This window comes from Ailuropoda melanoleuca, chromosome 3 (assembly GCF_002007445.2).
Source record: "Ailuropoda melanoleuca isolate Jingjing chromosome 3, ASM200744v2, whole genome shotgun sequence".
Classification (NCBI taxonomy): domain Eukaryota; kingdom Metazoa; phylum Chordata; class Mammalia; order Carnivora; family Ursidae; genus Ailuropoda; species Ailuropoda melanoleuca.
In genome coordinates, this window is record NC_048220.1 from 14,182,669 (window position 1) to 14,197,514 (window position 14,846).

At 36.2% G+C, this 14,846-nt stretch overlaps 1 protein-coding gene across 10 annotated transcripts in view; it reads left to right on the forward strand.

The window, feature by feature from the left end:
* The window catches only part of CSNK1G3 (casein kinase 1 gamma 3), a 105,522-nt gene that overhangs the window by 35,765 nt on the left and 54,911 nt on the right, over positions 1 to 14,846 (forward strand). For all 10 annotated transcript variants that reach the window (XM_034655935.1, XM_034655938.1, XM_034655937.1 and 7 more), the window contains exons 3-4: positions 3,981 to 4,021; positions 8,434 to 8,503. In XM_034655935.1, coding sequence (XP_034511826.1) covers positions 3,981 to 4,021; positions 8,434 to 8,503 — 111 coding nt within the window. The remainder of the gene's footprint in view (positions 1 to 3,980; positions 4,022 to 8,433; positions 8,504 to 14,846) is intronic.

Genomic DNA, 14,846 nt, shown 5'->3' on the forward strand with positions numbered 1-14,846 from the left:
GGACTGTTCCAAATACTTCATGTTGTTTAGAACTTCCTTCTTCTTGGGCACTAAATAAAAGTTGTACCTCCACATATAACCCCAAATACCTTTCCCTTGCCATTTTCAAATGCTGCAGGTATTATGCACTGTTGAAACTGCTCTTACAGGTAATTATTTAGAAAAAAAAAAGTTGGACATAAAGCTATCCAAATGCTTTGAGATTTAAAAAAGTAGGTAAACATTGTAAAAAATCTAAATTACATGCAAGTAATTGATAGTACATTTTTATTTGTTTTTTTTAATTGTAAAATGATGAATTAATGTATTTTCGGTATTATTTTATCTTTATATGTATTGGTGGTAAGGCTTTCCTTTTTCCTATTTGTAGATCTGTGTCTAGCTTAGACAGTCAACTGAAACCCCTAGAAATACTGATAGGCACTGAATGAGAACAAACATAGCTATCTAAAATATAGTGTTCTATTGTATATATTTTTCCATTTTTCTTCTATTATGTTTTGACATCTTAAAAAAATCTTTCTTCCTGGCGAGAGACTACTCATGCTGGGGCTAGCAAGTTCTTAGAGATAGCAAAGGACTCAGTTGGGAGCATGCCTTTGATTTGCAGAGTAACTGGTCCAGAGCCAAACCTCCTCTGTCTGGCCTGTATATTCTAGGAGGCAGTCTTCATTAATCATCCCATGGCTAGGTACGAGATGAGAGACCCTCTATATAGCCCAAAGACCCTGGAATTATTTGCCACCAGAATTATTCAAACTAGGTAATCCTGAACTGTTGATACTGCCTTGCCTTGGCTTTTTTTCAGAAACTCCAATAAAGGCTTTGGCACAAGCTCCCTTTCCTTTGTTTCTGTCTGCCATCACTTGATCAAAACATGATACTTCTCCTGTGACTCCCTGTCTAGGATCTGTGGGGATAATAAACTTTGTTTTCCTGAGCCTCTTCTATGTCCGCTCTCGTGGCTACCCCTGACTGACCGTCACATAAAAGAACACAGAACAAGGTTGTTATATATAGCTTTATGAGATACTATATCTGAAGTAAGTTATTGTAACTTTAGACATAATGAAGTATACCACAGGAGTTTCAATAACTTTTTATTTTTGTTTCTTTTCTATATAGTTCATAATTCTTCTTGTTTGATTGCTTTTATTTAAGAATTGTTTTATTGAAAATTCTGCAGGCCTTACAATATATATCAAATAAATATGCAGATTTGAGTGCACTCATCATTTTTATGCTCATTGATTTTCTCCTGCTACTCACTGAAGCATATTATGGCGCTTAACTGAGAAATGTTAAGATTGTGATGCTGTAACAAAGAGATCCTAGAATATAGTGGTATTAAGCAAAATAGGTGGTGGTTGTTTTTTGTTTTTTCACATAACACAAACCAGAGGGAGAGTCCTCGGGGCTGTCAGGGCACCTCGGCATCCTCAGTATATGGCTTCAGTCTCTGTGTATAAGGAGATTGCTCCTTTGGTTGCTGTCTCCCAGCCGGCCGGCCAGCCAGCCAGCCAGAAGAGGAAAATGGGCCAGAAGAGCACACGTTCATTTCTAGAAGTGAGGAGTGACGAACCTTACGTGCGCTCATATCTGGAACATAATCCCACGGCCACACCAACCTGAAAGAGAGGCTGGAAATGTAGTCTCTAGCTGGACGGCCACTTACAAATTGAGTCATTCTCTTATTGTAGAATGGGGGTTTGGCTATTGGTGGGCAACTAGTAATTCCTGCTGGAAACACATACATAGTTTCTGTAGAACATAGTTGTCTTAATAATTACCACCCAAATACCACCAAGTTGGTAAAACCATCTTTTCAAGTTCATAGCACAAAGCTTTACCAGGAATGTCCTTTGAAATTGGATTAAAACATCAGTTAATTGGAACCAGTCTGCTTGGAGCCCTGTCTTAACTGGATTCCCTCTACACATGCACTCCCTCCCTCCCACTCACATTATACACGCAAAGATATACTTTGCACGTCATTTGTTTGTTCATGCATAAAACAAACATTGATTAAAAGCCAAGTGTGTGAGTCTGTGCCTGTGTTAGGTCACACAAATGCATTGGTAGTATTGTTTCATCATTGTTCATGTTTAAAAATATAATCCTCAGAGTTCAGCAAAATCTTTAATGTTCAAAAAAAGAGGATGCTTTAAGGATTTAGTGCTTTCTGCTCTGACCTAAAAGTAGACATTTGAGCCTATAAATGCCAGTAAAAACAGTACTTGTAGAAGAATTAGGTATAGTTTGGTTCTGTGGACTTTGTGCTTAACCTCATTTCTTGTCCTGTGGATATTATTCCTTGGGTACCTGTGACTAAGCATCATATGTATAGTAGTTGTGAAAAGATGATAATGTCTTGAGTAAATACAAATTCTGTCTTTGAGCTCAAAACAGAATTATTCCTTTGTGAGACACCAGTTCCTGAAGATGAATTCCTCATGGTATCATTAAATGATTCACTTTGTGCTTACTCGAGGAAGCCTGCAGTTTCATACATACTGCATTCTTGAAAGTGTAAATGAAAGCACATCTAAATGTTGAACAAATTGACTAAAAATATGATACATTTTCTGGTACAATTTTTATGTGGTTTTTTTTTTTTTTGTATTTATGGGATCAACGAATACCTGAATGTACACTCCTATGAATTCCATCCCTGTGCCAGCTCTCATGGGTTTTTTAATCTTTTTTGCCATTCATTTTTATAAAATAAGGACAAAATTCAGAAGAGTATTACTGTATTTGTATGAATAAACACTGCTGTGTGTGTACCTGACAGTGAAATTTTGCCTAGTTTTACGGCCATTCATTAGCTACTGTAGAAAAGGAAGTTAGGGGTATTATGGTAAAAAATCACATCCTTTATCTTTATATGTATTGGTGGTAAGGCTTGCCTTTTTCCTATTTGTAGATCTGTGTCTAGCTTATATATAACACATTAATTTACGTATCAAAGATATTGTCTTTTTTTGTTTTCGGTTTGTTATTTATCTGTTCTTTGTATATGGTAAATTTTTTTCAACATACAGAGGTTTAACGTATTATATGCTTTCCAGTCTGTATAAAATCTTAACTTTTTCCACCTTTTAAAACGCTCAGAAAGGCTTCTACATATTGGGTGATATTTTTTCTTGTTTTATGGTGTATATCTACATTTTAAAATACTCACAATTTAATTTGGTTATAAGGTAAGGTGTTAATAACCCTTGTTGCCCTCAAAGTATTTAACTAGTTTGTCAGAGCCAAGTATTGAATGTTTCTTTATTTTATTTTTAATATATTCCAAATTTTTTGTGTTAATATATTTACTAGCTTACATATGAGCTCTAATGAGATTATATCTCATAATAATGAAGGCTTTAAAATGAGGCAGTGACTGGGAAAGGAGTTTTGTATTCCTGTTTTTGTATAGGAGTTCTGTTTTTGAGATTTATTTTAGCATTGTTTGTTGATTTACTTTCTGAGTTGTGTGCAGTATTCCAGCAAAATAATCTTTCCATTTTTGTAAGTGGGCTCATGTATTTATTAGTATCACCTTCTACTCCGAATCCAGGTGAAATGCTAAATACGTCATTGAGTTGCTGTATTTTAAAGATTTCCTTGTCATTGAGGTTTTTGCTACATTGTTGGAAGCAAAGACCTTCACTTTATTTAAAGATTTATTTGAGAGAGAGTGAGAGAAAGAGGCGTGCTTGTGGATGCACGGGAGGAGGTGCAGAGGGGGAGGGAGAGGGAGAATCTCCAGGAGACCCCCGCTGAGCAAGGAGCCCAAGGCAGAGCAAGATCACCGGACCCTCAAGGGTTGGATGCTTCACCAACTAAGCCACCCAGGTTCCCCCGCCCCCGCCTTTGCTTTATTTAAATATATTATTTGCTTTTTTTTCACCCAGAGTAGAGTTTTAAATAATATATCTTTAAAAATTAATTATTGGTAGAATCTGACATTTTTTTCTTTCTTTTTCAAGGGAAAAATTTATATACAAATGAATATGTGGCAATTAAACTGGTAAGTTCATGTTTCTAATTTTCCTTATTTTCCTGTTTTGTCTTTGATGATTAGCTTCTATTTTAATTACTTGTCTGTTTTCATATCATTGATAATTTGAGTGTTTATTGGGAAAGTGAGATGCATAACTGGGTTTTTTGTTGTTAAGCTGTGAGCATCAGCACACCCCTCAAGTATGTGATAATGTGTAGATGTCTGTGTCTTTCTGTGCCACTAAAACTCAATCCCTTTGATAGCATTACAGAATTTCATTTTCGAGTTTTGGCACAATTTTTCATTTAAAGAAGCTGGCACATTGGCATTTTTAACTACTGAAAAACTAGAAAGCAAAATTTCTCTTAATGATTCCAGCATTTGGACAAAAGTGTCCTTAGTATCTAGGATTACATTCTTAGCAAATATATTTCCAGGTAGCTTCCAAAATCTCTTTTTCTACTGATATTTTTTATGTGGTAATGCTGGCTCTTGTTTGACCTTCAGGGATTCAGAAATTATTGATGTGAGTGGAGGATAGCAGGGAAAGCAAACTCCCATGGGACCTTTCTGTAGTCCTCACTGTGCCAGCAATGACAGCTGGAAGGCGGCTCTTATCTGGAGGAATTGGGATCTGGGAATTTTTATGAGACCTAACTTTCTTCAGGCACAACTTTTCTCTCTGGTGCCAGCCAGGTTTCCCTGAGGTTAATCATGGCTTGTTTTTTCCAGTCTGCTTGCCATTGTCAATCTTACTTCTGCCAAAATAACCACTGTTATTAGGGTAATGTGAAATTAATATATAAGGAGAGACTATTAGGAGAAGAGGCAACAGAGAGAAATAGAAAAATTTTTGGGATGAGATAGAAAACTGTACTACTTAATTTTAAGTGTCTTTGTGATTGCAGACCAAGTTTCGCTGTAACGAGGGCTGTTTGTTTTCACCGGGAAGTAAAGATACACAGTAGGGTGTGACTCCAGCAGGAGAGACTGGCTGGCTGACCTGTAGTTTGGGACTGGCTTTTTGCCTGGATGAGTTCCCCTTAGTTTTAAGGTCTGCTCCTTGGCTTTATCCTGGCAAATCTGGTTAGGTCATGTCTTAAGATTGTCACTGGCAATTAAAGGTGCATTTACGGTAACCATTCAGTTCACCCAATAAGTCAAGCTCTTGGAGATGTAAATATTTGGAAGCATTAACTTCTAATTTAAAATGAGATATTTTACTATTACACATCCCGAATGCCCTAATCAGTATAAACATGTTTGCTTTCTGTAGGCTGATCTGCATAGAAAGCAAGTTAAAATGACAAGGTTCTCTCCTGAGCATGAAATCAGAGCAAGGGGCGGTAGTTTGTATGAATCACTATAGGAAGGCCGAGGTTGCAGGCATTGGACAGTGTCTGAAAGGGCATTGTTGACTTTCATTTCTTTGGAATTCTTCCTTTTTCCATGTTCTAGGCCAGCGGTCTAGGATCTAGACATTGTGTGGGTGTTGGGGGTGGGGGTGGCACGCAGGGAGGAATGTGGCAATGCCCCCATTCTGTGTTACTGCTCTAGCAGCCCGCAGTGAGCAGCTCCACTCACGGGAGCCTGGGAGTGATGTTGAACTGACAGGCTGAGGCGTATCAACCACTGGGTCAAAGCAAGAGCCACTGCTCTAGGCTGACCTGGCCGTGTCTGTTTCAGTTATTAATTGGTGACCCTTAGGTCTTGTTCTCAGATTTGGGACTTGATTACCCTGCTGGCACCATTGATGCCTTAGTAAACGTTTAGTATGTTATCTTTCAGTCTTATATATACACACACGTGTGTACAACTCTTTTTAGTTTATCTTCATGCCATATCACTCTCCCCTTAGTTACTGTTTTCCTTCTGTTTTTTTGGGACTGTCTCCCTCTGCTCTGATTTGCCCCTTCTTACAAAGCACAGTGATCAGTACTACATTTAATAATTGTGGTTTTTTGTGAAACTGGCAATTTTTTTGGATCTGTGTCTAGTATTTTGAGGTTTAAGTATGGGGGAGTCACCTTTGCCTTGAATTCATCCAAAAATAGATTGGTAAGACAGAAGACTTTCACATAAACTATTGGACCATAGTTTGGTACTTAGTTTATTAAATATTTTTGTATATAAAATATGTATAAAATTTCCTTATATATTTTCTTGTTTGTATATATTTTATGTTTTTAACATATAATTTTGTTCAGCACCTGCCTGAAAAGTATTCTCTTGAAAATGTTATGTCTGTCTACTTTCAGTGCCATCTGATTTCTATATATTGGTACAAATAGGGGCATTTTGATAACATGGGTGCTCACAGAGCAGATTTTAGTGACTACTTTCAGTTCTGCTCTTAGAAAGGTTTTCCCATTTATTTAATGTTATCCTAGTGCAGATTGATAGTTTCTTTCTGGGTAATTTATTAATCTGACCTCAGCTGGTACCCTCATCTGTTGTTGTTTGCGCTTATCTAATAACCTGGTGTTCATGAATAATGAAAATGTCAGCCTGTTAGACTTTTGTTATATGGTGGTGTAATAAAATTTTACTGCTAGTAAAGTACTGGAATCAAACTGAACTGACTCACCTAAATTAGATCTGAGTTTCTGTTTCTATCTAGGGAGTTCTAGTGAGTGAATAAGTTATGTATTTAATTTCACTGGTGATTGCATAAGTGGGCATCTTTCATTACATTTTATGGTTATGTACTTCTGTAGAGTTAAGTGAAGAATTTACAGATGTTACAGCACCCACTGTATGGAAGGCACTGTTTTAAGTCATATGTATAAATGTGTGTGTGTATATATATATATGTAATAGAAATAATTATATGCATATATGCATAATGAGAAGGATGAAGTTTTATTCCTCTTTTATAGAGGAGGAAACTGAGAAGTACAAAAGGTTAAGTAATTTGCCAAAGCCACTCAGCTAGTACATAGTAGATTTAGGATTCAAACTCAGAACAGTGTAGTTTTAGTGTCTGTGCTTTTAACTAGTCTATCCTGCCTCTGAAGAGCAAAGCTCATTGTTTTCTCTTGCAATAATGTTTATGACTATAATTGTTCCCCTGGGATTTCACTCATTCCTTATCTGAAGTCTTTGTCATGGGGTATAGTTTTCATTATGATATGTCTTGGTATAGATTTGTTGTTAGTTCTTTCGTTTGGGATCCTCATTCCTCCTGTCTGTGGTTTGTTGTCTTTTATCAGTTGTTGAAGATTCATAGCAATTACTTTTTCAGTCATTTCTTCTACTCACTTCTTTCCCTCCTGTCCTCCTGAGACTCTTATCAGATGTCTGTTGGACTTTCTCATTGTATTGTCTAGGTCTCTGACCTTTTTTTTTTTTCACTGTATTTTCCATTTTTCTTTTTTCATAATGCATTCCATATAATTTCTATGGAAGCATTCTACATCATTTTCTAGTTCTGTAGACATTTTCCCATATGTCTTCCAGTTTCCAAAGTCTCTCTTCTATTGGGTTATTTTCCTGGCAGACTGAGTATTGAAGTCTTAAAAAAAATTTTGAAGTTCTGTTGGTTTTGTTTAAATATTGTTACTTTGTTATACTTTCCTACTGGATCTTGTACAGATTTCCTATTACTTTGTTAATAGTTTCCTGTTTTATGCAGATATTTTCACACATCATTTATTTCTTATATCTAGAGTCTCCGATGCTTTGGTTTATGTTGTTTCTTTGTGTGTGTATATAAATCTTAAAAACATTGAGTGAAAAAAGCTGGACACACACATATAAAACCTATAGTGTATAATGTCATTTATATGAAATCCACCGACAGATGAAACTCATCCAAAGGTGTTAGAAGTCAACAAGTGACTGCCTCTGAGGGACGGATGATGGAAATGTTCTAAAGGTTTTTCGAAGTGATAATTGTGGAAGTATATGTCGTTAACTAAGCTCATGGATGTAATGCTTATGAACGATGTGTTTTATTGTAAGCTATACCCTAGTTAAAAAAATTTGAAAAACATCTTGCTCCTGTCAAAATTTTCGTATTTTCATCTTTGTTCTTTCTCACTTGTCTGTGACTTCCTTTAACCTAGAACCTTTACATCAGAAATACACAGTTCAGAGGTGAATTCTTGGGAGCGGAAGACAAAGAGTAAGGGCCACTGTTTTCCCTAGTCATGAATGTTCGGAGTATAATTTTCTTCAGGGTCAAAGAGTCAAACATATAGATTTCCTCACTGCTTCTTCTAATAGGCATTTAACCTTATGTACATTTATGGCATCAGTTGATTTGAATTAAATGTAAAGTTGATTTTTATTTGGATCTAACGTTAGAGAAAGATGCCTAGTAGAATATTAAATTATACAAGAGGTGACACCAAGATTTATAACATTTGGGATTGGGGCCTAGTGATGTTTTAATAATTTAAATATTTCTTTGTTATTTTTGTTAATTTTTTAATTAGGAGCCCATGAAATCCAGAGCACCACAGCTACATTTGGAATACAGATTCTACAAGCAGTTAGGATCTGGAGGTAAAGTCTTATATTACTTTTTAAATTTGTAATAAAATAAATTGTTATAATAATTCTTTGGTTTCAAAGAATAGTATTTTAAATTTGATGGGAACGAATCACTTCTTAAGGCTATGCTGACAAGACATTTCCTTACCAGAGTCTTAATGTTCTTATTTTATTTTATTTTAAAAAAATTTTTAAAAGATTTTATTTATATTTATGTGTCAGAGAGGGAGAGAGAGAGGAGGGCAGGCAGAGGGAGAAGCAGGCTCCCTCCTGAGCAAGAAGCCCTATGGCAGGACTTGATCCCAGTACTGTGGGATCATGACCTGAGCCAAAGGCAGATGTTTAACCGACTAAACCACCCAGGTATCCCTCTTTTTATTAAAAAATGGTGACATTTTTTGGAGCTTACTGTGTTGGTGCTAATATGAATAGAGAACATTGTGAAAAAAATTCAGTTTGAGGATACAAGATGCAAATGACTTCTATAGTCTTGGCCTTTTGGGATATTATAGTTACTGAAATGACTTATGACATAATGTTAGGCTGAAGAATGGTCCCGTAAAAGATATCCATATCATAATCCTTGGAACCTGTAAATTTACCTTTGCAGGTATGATGAAGTTAAGGATGTTCCAATGGGTAGATTATTCTTGGTTATCTGGGTATCTCCTAAACACAGTCACAAATATCTTTGTAAAGACAGGCAGAGGGATATTTTATATACACAGAAGAAGAGAAGGCAAAGTGGCTACAAAGGCAGAGATTGGAGTGATAGAGCCATACGCAGGGAATGCTGGCAGTCACGAAAATCTGGAAGAGGCTTCTAGGATTCTCCCTTAGAACCTTCAGGGGAAACATGCCCCTGCCAACACCTCGATTCAACTTGATGAGACTGACTTCAGATTTCTGGCCTCCAGATCTGTGACAAAATAAATTGCTGTTTTAAGCTACAAGTATGCAGTAATTACATTGGCTGTAGGAAGTTAATACAGGTGAATTTTTTTTTTTAGTGCAGGTGTATTTTTATGTAAATTCTAAAATTAGTGAGAATGGATATTTTTTACCATTGGAAAAAACTAACGAGAAAATTTCCTATAGTATGTTGCATTGCCTTTATGTGGAAGCCTCTCACAGCTATACTTTTTCTGTTTACTTCTGTTCTGCTAACTGTACTGATTTTGTATGTGTAGTTTCTTATCAGATAGGGATATTTTGTTTCCCCGGATTTAATAAAATGAAATTTTTTCATGTGTCTTTTTGTAAGCACATGTTTACATTCTAGATGATAGAGCTGAGCACTTCTTAACGCATTATTAATTTTGCACATTCTTTTTTTCTAATAGCACACTTTCCAAATGAGTGGTCACTGTGGGGACAATATGTTGACATTTTGTATTAATGTTTTTATCACTGTAGGCTTCTTATAATGCATATCTAAGTCTGATACAGACAGCCCTCTAAGAGTTATCAAAATTACACTGACGACTGATATTTAAAGGATAGGGGAATAGGACTATATGTGAAACCGTACGTATTAGTTAGGACTAGCAAGTGATAGAAAGCCCTAAGAAACTAAGTGGAAAAAAAAAAAGTTTATTGGCTCATCTACTGGAAATTCAGAGAAAGGACCTATTTATAAGACATTGTTGTATCCCGGATTTCAAATACTGCCATCAGGGACATTCTTGAATTTGTTTCTATGCTTTGCCTTGTGTGTGTGTGTGTGTGTGTGTGTGTGTGTGTGTGTGTGTGTATAAACTTCATTTTCTGATTTGCCATTTTTATGAGATGGCAGAGGTGGTTACCAGTAGCCTAACTTAGCAATTATAATGTCATTTCTTTCCTGAAAATTCTAGCAAAAGTTCTAGGAGTGAATCATACTGACTTATTTTGTGTCCCATGCCTTTCCTTGTTTTAATTGCTGTGAATTTGATTGCGCAAACTTAGATCTTTTGCTCATCTCAGGAGCTACCTGAAACTCTGGGACTGAGAATGGGGCGAGGTGGTTGCCTGTAGGGAAACAGAGGTGTTAATCAGAAGGAAGATTGGATGCTGGGGAGTTATAGACAACAGATCGATCATTACTTACATAGTAAAGCTATCATTTGGAAAAATAGAATTGAACACTTTAATTAGAGAAGAATGAATAAGTCAGTTTAGAGTTTAGGGAGTCATTGAATTGAATACCAGGGGTACACTTAATTTTATTATTAGATTCTTTGCCTTTTTTAACTTTTAAAATTATGTCAGAGTAGTATTAAAAGTGAAGCCTACGTCTTTACCACTTGAATGACTTAGGGCTGCAGTGTTCCACAGTGACAGGGCCCACCATGTAGAGGACAATCTGTATATATCAGGGTGCTCCCCCTGTGCTCCATGGCATAGCATTTACATAGATCAAAATATGAATGGTATTGCATGAAGCTGACAGAAGTGTGAATGTTTTTGAATATTTTATGTGAATCATGTGAATGTAGGTTACTACATAGTTTTTTATCAATCATGAATTTTAAAAACATTTTTGAGTGCCCATGTGAGTTTGTAGAAAGGCAAGAGTTTAGTTGTTTGGGGAGGGACTGATGATTTTAAAATAGTTTGATTTTGGGGGTGCTGGCTGGCTCAGTACAGCATGTGACTCTAGATCTCAGGGTCCGGAGTTAAAGCCCCACAGTGGGCGCGGAGCCTACCAAAAAAAACACAAAAGTTTGATTTTGGAATTGATACTTGAAAGGATTGTATTTTCAAACTGCTCTTAATCATAAATGAGCCGTTCAAAGTAATTTAACTTATAAATCTCTTAAGGTACTTTAAGTTTTATTTAAGTAGCAGTTTGCTTGTTAGTGTTCTCTTTAAAAATAGGTATAATTAATCAATATCCAGACTATTTAATGAACTCAAACTTGACCACAAGAATACAGGCAGTCCATTTCAAAAGTGGGGAGAGGGCTTGCATAGAGTGGGGAAAGGGCTTGAATAAACGTTTCTCCAAATATATACAGATGGCCCATAAGCACCTGAAAAGATGCTCAGTGTCAGTAATCATTAAGGAAATGTAAATCAGAACTACAAAGCTATACCACTTCATACCCATAGGATGGCTGATATCAAAAAAAATGAAAAACAAACCAGCAACCAATAAACAAGTGTTGGTATGAATGTGGAAAAATATAAATCTTTGTGCATTGCTGGTGGGAATGTAAAATGGTACAGCTGCAGACATTATGGAAAACAGTTTCTCAAAAAAAATTAAACATAGAATTATCATTTGATCCAGCAATCCCACCTCTTGTTATCTGTCCCAAAGAGTGCATGCTAACAGATATTTGTACACCCGTGTTCGGAGCGGCAGGATTTGCAGAAGCCAGAGGTCGAAACAACCTAAGCGTCCAAGAGTGGATGGATGGATAAACGTGATCTATACATACAATGAAATATTAATCAGCCTTTTTTTTTTTAAAGATTTTATTTGTTTATTTGAGAGAAAGAGAGAGAAAGAGAGTGCACGAGCAGGGGGAGGGTCAGAGGGAGAAGCAGATTCCCTGCTTAGCTTGGAGCCTGATGTGGGACTCGATCCTGGGACTCCAAGGTCGTGACCTGAGCTGAAGGCAGATGCTTAACTGACTGAGCCACCCAGGCGCCCTGAAATATTATTCAGTCTTAGAAAAGAAGGAAAGTTTGGACACATGCTACAATATACATGATCCTTGAGGACATTTTGCTAACAGAAATAAGCCCGTCACAAAAGGACAAATACTACGTGATTCCACTTATTTGAGGCATCTAGAGTAGTCAGATTCATAGAGACAGGCAGCAGAATGGGGGTTGCCAGGGCATGAGGGGTAGGGAAATGGGAAAATATTATTTCATGGGTATGGATTTTCTGTATGAAGTGATGAAAGAGTTCTCGATAGTGGTGATGGTTGCACTGCAGTGTGAATATTTACCTCATGTCACTGACCTGTATACTTACAGATGGTTAAAATAACACATTTTATATCATGTATGCCTGACCATAATAAAAACAAAAATTAAAAGGTGGATTTATTTAGAATTATTTATTGAGCTGTCTGTGAAAACGTATATAATTTCTCTAGTTCTGCCTGTCTGGGTTTTGAACCTCCTGTAAGTCCATATGTCTCTCGTTCTCTTTCTCTAACTGCCCTGAGAACATCCCTGTTTTCTCTCTCATTTGTTCACTGAATCTGTTCTATACGGACAGTGGGACTGTACAACTTTAGTACATGGGTGAGGGGCTGCTTCTCTCTTACTGTTTAGCTTTCCATAGGATTAGAATATTGTGTTTTATACCATGATCACTTTCTGTGATAGTGAAAACGTAATGTATTGAATAGTCTTGTTTTGTCACATCTAGTCAGCGCATTTATTGAGTCAAACCAAGATCTAGATTTGGGAGTCGTCAGCACGTAGGTGGTTTCTACAGCTAAGGGAATGGCTGAGATCCCCCAGGGGAGAGTACAGAGCGTGACAGGGGAAGAGGAACAGAGACAAAACCACGCTGACCACGGCGTTGGGCACAAATGACTTTGTCAGTAATAAAAGTCATGACAGCAGTAGTTTACACAAGTGAAGGGATGTTTTGTGAGGAAAAATAAACAAGGAGTTCTCAGACAATTGTAGGGTTGATATAGCTGCTCTAAAGTAAGGTATCGGCTCTCTTTAGCTTCCTGCTTCTGTTTTTAGTATGTGGCTTTCATCGTAAGATCCAGAATTTTTTGAAACCAGAGGGAGGGGGAAAAGGATGAAATTGGTGTCTAAAAAAGGATAACTTCCAGTTCTTTATCTCTTTCCTCCATTCTTAAAATTTAGTCATGCATGTATGTCCCTAGTGGAATGAGAAATTCTTTATACCTCGCTTTTCGCTCACTCCCTTCTTTTCTCCTTACTTTTCCAGTGATTTTTCTCTCTTCCCAAAGACCTGTTTGCTCTTTTGGGTTATCTTGTGCCATCGGTGGCACACCCATTCCAGCTGAAAATGTTAGTTGCCTTTGATTTCGGCCAACTGGGATGATCACAAAGTTCTGTCATACTGTTTAGTGTAAAATCCAATTTCTTTCTACTAATCCACTTTTTGGTAGCTCTCAACTTACTGTTCCTTGAAACGATCTCATTATTTTCATCTGTCTGTATTCTCCTTTGTGGAGTGTCTTTCTCTCTCAGTGAATTCCTTTTCTTCAGGCCCTAGCTAAATGTCACCTCTTTTGCAATGCGTTTCCTGACACTGTTTTGTTTCTCTCCAGAAATGCTTCTTCTTTGACCTGACATTATTTTGAATATATCTTTAGTTTTCTTGTATCATATTATATTACATTATTATTTGCTTATGTCTGTCTTCGCCACTAACATTTGAATTCTTTGAGGGCAGTGAAATGATATATTCGCCTTTTTATCCTTGAAACTGAGCAGAATGCTTGACAATTGTAGTTCCTTGGTAGATGGTTGAAATGGTAAATTCTTAAATGAGCAAGACTGTTTTCTCTTAGTGGATGTGCAGTTGTGATATATAATTCCCAAATTTCCTATAGTTTTTCTTTTAACTTCTGTGATTGGTGTTGGAAGTTTGATATGTCAGTATTATAAAGATTGTTATGTTATTAAATTTTTAGTTCATTTCATTTCTGACATAGAGGCATAGCCATACCATTTCAAAAATTTTATTTGTTTTAACTTATTTCATTGGTATTATTCTCTAATTAGGCAAATTTAATTCCTCATTTTAGGGATCTGGAAGTAGAAGGAAAAAATCAATAATACGTATTTTTTAAAATAATGGAAATGATAAACTGAGAAGATAGCCAGATAGTTATCTAATTAACTGAACCGTACAGTTCAGCCATCTAAAAATAATCACTTTCTAGAGAAGCATAGGTTTTAATTATTAGAATAATCCATTTTTTAAATTTACTTGAAATAAGTTTAGTTGAATTATTGATACTTGATGAGAATGCATGGACTATGTTTTGAAATTTATGGGGTATTTTTCTCTGAAGATCAGTGATTCTGCATATTGCTTCTTTATGTTAATTCTTCACATCACATGGTTTTCATAGGCTCTCTTGGGGAAAACTTTGCATTTATTTATTCCTCAGAATTTCTTTATTAGCTGATAATCTTTCTAACAGAAAGTAAAATAACCTTTCTTTGTCATAAATTATTACTTACCGAAGGAAGTAGAATAATCTTTTTTCTGTTATAAATTACTGTTGTTGGCAATCTGCAACTATAGGAGTGCTGTTAAACACCATTTGAGACCATGCGTATGTTAAATCATTGTTTCTAAGTGAGTGCTTTGGCTTTTTGATGTGCCTGAACTATGTAGTTCTAAACAGTAATTTGG